Raw genomic sequence first — 2,073 nt, forward strand, 5'->3', positions numbered from 1 at the left:
AGCCTTTCATCCACACGGCTCAGAATAAAAGGGAGAAAAGTAGAGAGAAAGAATTAGTAGAAGTAGGAAGAAAGAAAGTAAGAAAGGAGGTAAGGAAGGAAGGAAGGAAAAAAGAAAGAAAGAAAGAAGAAAAGGAAAGAAGGAAAGAAAGAAAGAAACAAAGAGGGAAGAAAAAGTCTCTTGCCTCTTCGGCAGCTCCAGACCTTTTCCCGGACTCCCTCCCGGCTAGCCGTGGTGCACTAACCCCTTCAGGCTGTGTTCATGCCGCCCACCCCAGTCCTCTCCCTGCGCTCTGACCAAAGCCCGAGCCTCAGCTCGCAGCCTCGCCCACCCCGGCGGGTGAGCAGACAAGCCTCTCGAGCTGGTGAGTGCTGGTCAGCACCGATCCTCTGTGCGGGAATCTCCCCGCTTTGCCCTTCGCACCCCTGTTGCTGTGCTCTCCTCCGCAGCTCGGAAGCTCCCCCCTCTGCCACCTGCAGTCTCCACCTGCGAAGGGGCTTCCTAGTGTGTGGAAACCTTTCCTCCTTCACTGCTCCCTCCCACTGGTGCAGGTGCCGTCCCTATTCTTTTGTCTCTGTTTTTTCTTTTTTTCTTTTGCCCTACCCCGGTACATGGGGAGTTTTTTGCCTTTTGGGAGGTCTGAGGTCTTCTGCCAGCATTCAGTAAGTGTTCTGTAGGAGTTGTTTCACGTGCAGATGTATTTCTGGTGTATCTGTGGGGAGGAAGGTGATCTCCACGTCTTACTCTTCTGCCATCTTCCCCTCGTCCCCCACCGCGTTCTTCTGTCTTTAAAGTGATCTGTCTGCCAACCTACTGAAGGTAAAGATTATCGAAGATACAGGGAATGAGTCCTGCACTGAGCTGAGTCCTTTGACCTTGGAGCAGAATCATCTAATACCCAGGGAGTGGATGTGACAAAATGTAATTGGTGGTGCATAACAGTTTATGACATCTGGAAATTGTTGCCTTCTGAAAGATATTTTGGGAGGAGACCTTCAAGATGGCAGAGGAGTGAGATGTGGAGATCGCCTTCCTCCTCACAAATACATCAGAAATACATCTACATGTGGAATAAATCCTACAGAACACCTAATGAATGCTGGCAGAAGACCTCAGACTTCCCAAAAGGCAAGAAACTCCCCAGGCACCTGGCCGTGTGGCTGACAGGGTCTCCAATACTTCCAGGTAGGTTTCTGGACCTGCTGTGGGCACTGTGAGGCCAGCTTAGACTCTGATCTGTCCTTACTCTGGCGTGTACTTGCCCCCAAATTCCACAGTTACCCCCGAGGTCCGCAGCCTCAATTGTGGGAACACTCATTGTCTATTCAGGTATTCCACAGATGCAGGATTTACCAAACTGATTGCGGGGATTTAATCTGCTGCTCTTGTGGCTGCACGGGGATATTTCCCTTTCTCTTCTTTGGTCTCACAGATCCTGGGGTTCAGCTTTGGTTTTGGCTCTGCCTCTGCATGTGGGCTGCCCTCAGGTGTCTGTTCCTCACTCAGGCAAGAGGGGGCGAAAGCAAGGGCTGATTAAGGCCCACCTGCTCACTAAGGCCAGAGAGAGGAAGGGATACAGCAGTCACAGTAAGAATGTGTGGGGAGTGCCTGCGGCAGCAGAGGCCAGCAGGATGTTGCCACAGTGTGAGGTGCGCCATGCATTCTCCAGTGGAAGTTGGCCCCGATTGCAGGATCCTCGGCAGTGGCAGGCTGCACAGGCTCCCAGGAAGTTGTGGGCAGTGACCCGTGCTTGCACACAGGATCCTTGCTGGCAGTGGCAGCAGTCGTGGTGTCCTCCTGTGGGGTCCGAGATAACAGCTGCGACTCCCTCCCTCCTCTGGAGCTCACGTAGGCAGTGCCCTGCCATCTGTGGGCACATGGAGCAGGAAGTTCCTATGGTGGGCCCACCCGTCTCCTTGCATACCCCGCAACAACGGTCTCTTGCCTCTCTGGCAGGCCCAGGGGAGGTGTGGACAGTAACCTGTGCTTGCACACAGGATTCTTGGTGGCTGCAGCAGCAGCGTTTGCATTTCATACCCGTCTCTGGTGTCTGCGCTGATAGCCGTGGCTCGC

The 2,073-nt window shown here is 53.4% G+C and overlaps 1 protein-coding gene across 1 annotated transcript in view; it reads left to right on the plus strand.

Annotated features, from left to right (window-relative positions):
• NXF3 (nuclear RNA export factor 3) overlaps positions 1–1,852 on the plus strand; it is a 13,588-nt gene extending 11,736 nt beyond the window's left edge. Inside the window, exon 18 of the mRNA XM_024746910.1 lies at positions 1,692–1,852. Coding sequence (XP_024602678.1) covers positions 1,692–1,852 — 161 coding nt within the window. The remainder of the gene's footprint in view (positions 1–1,691) is intronic.
• Positions 1,853–2,073: the final 221 nt, after the last annotated feature.

Source organism: Neophocaena asiaeorientalis, unplaced genomic scaffold, assembly GCF_003031525.2.
Source record: "Neophocaena asiaeorientalis asiaeorientalis breed wild unplaced genomic scaffold, Neophocaena_asiaeorientalis_V1.1 scaffold551, whole genome shotgun sequence".
NCBI classification, from domain to species: Eukaryota; Metazoa; Chordata; class Mammalia; order Artiodactyla; family Phocoenidae; genus Neophocaena; species Neophocaena asiaeorientalis.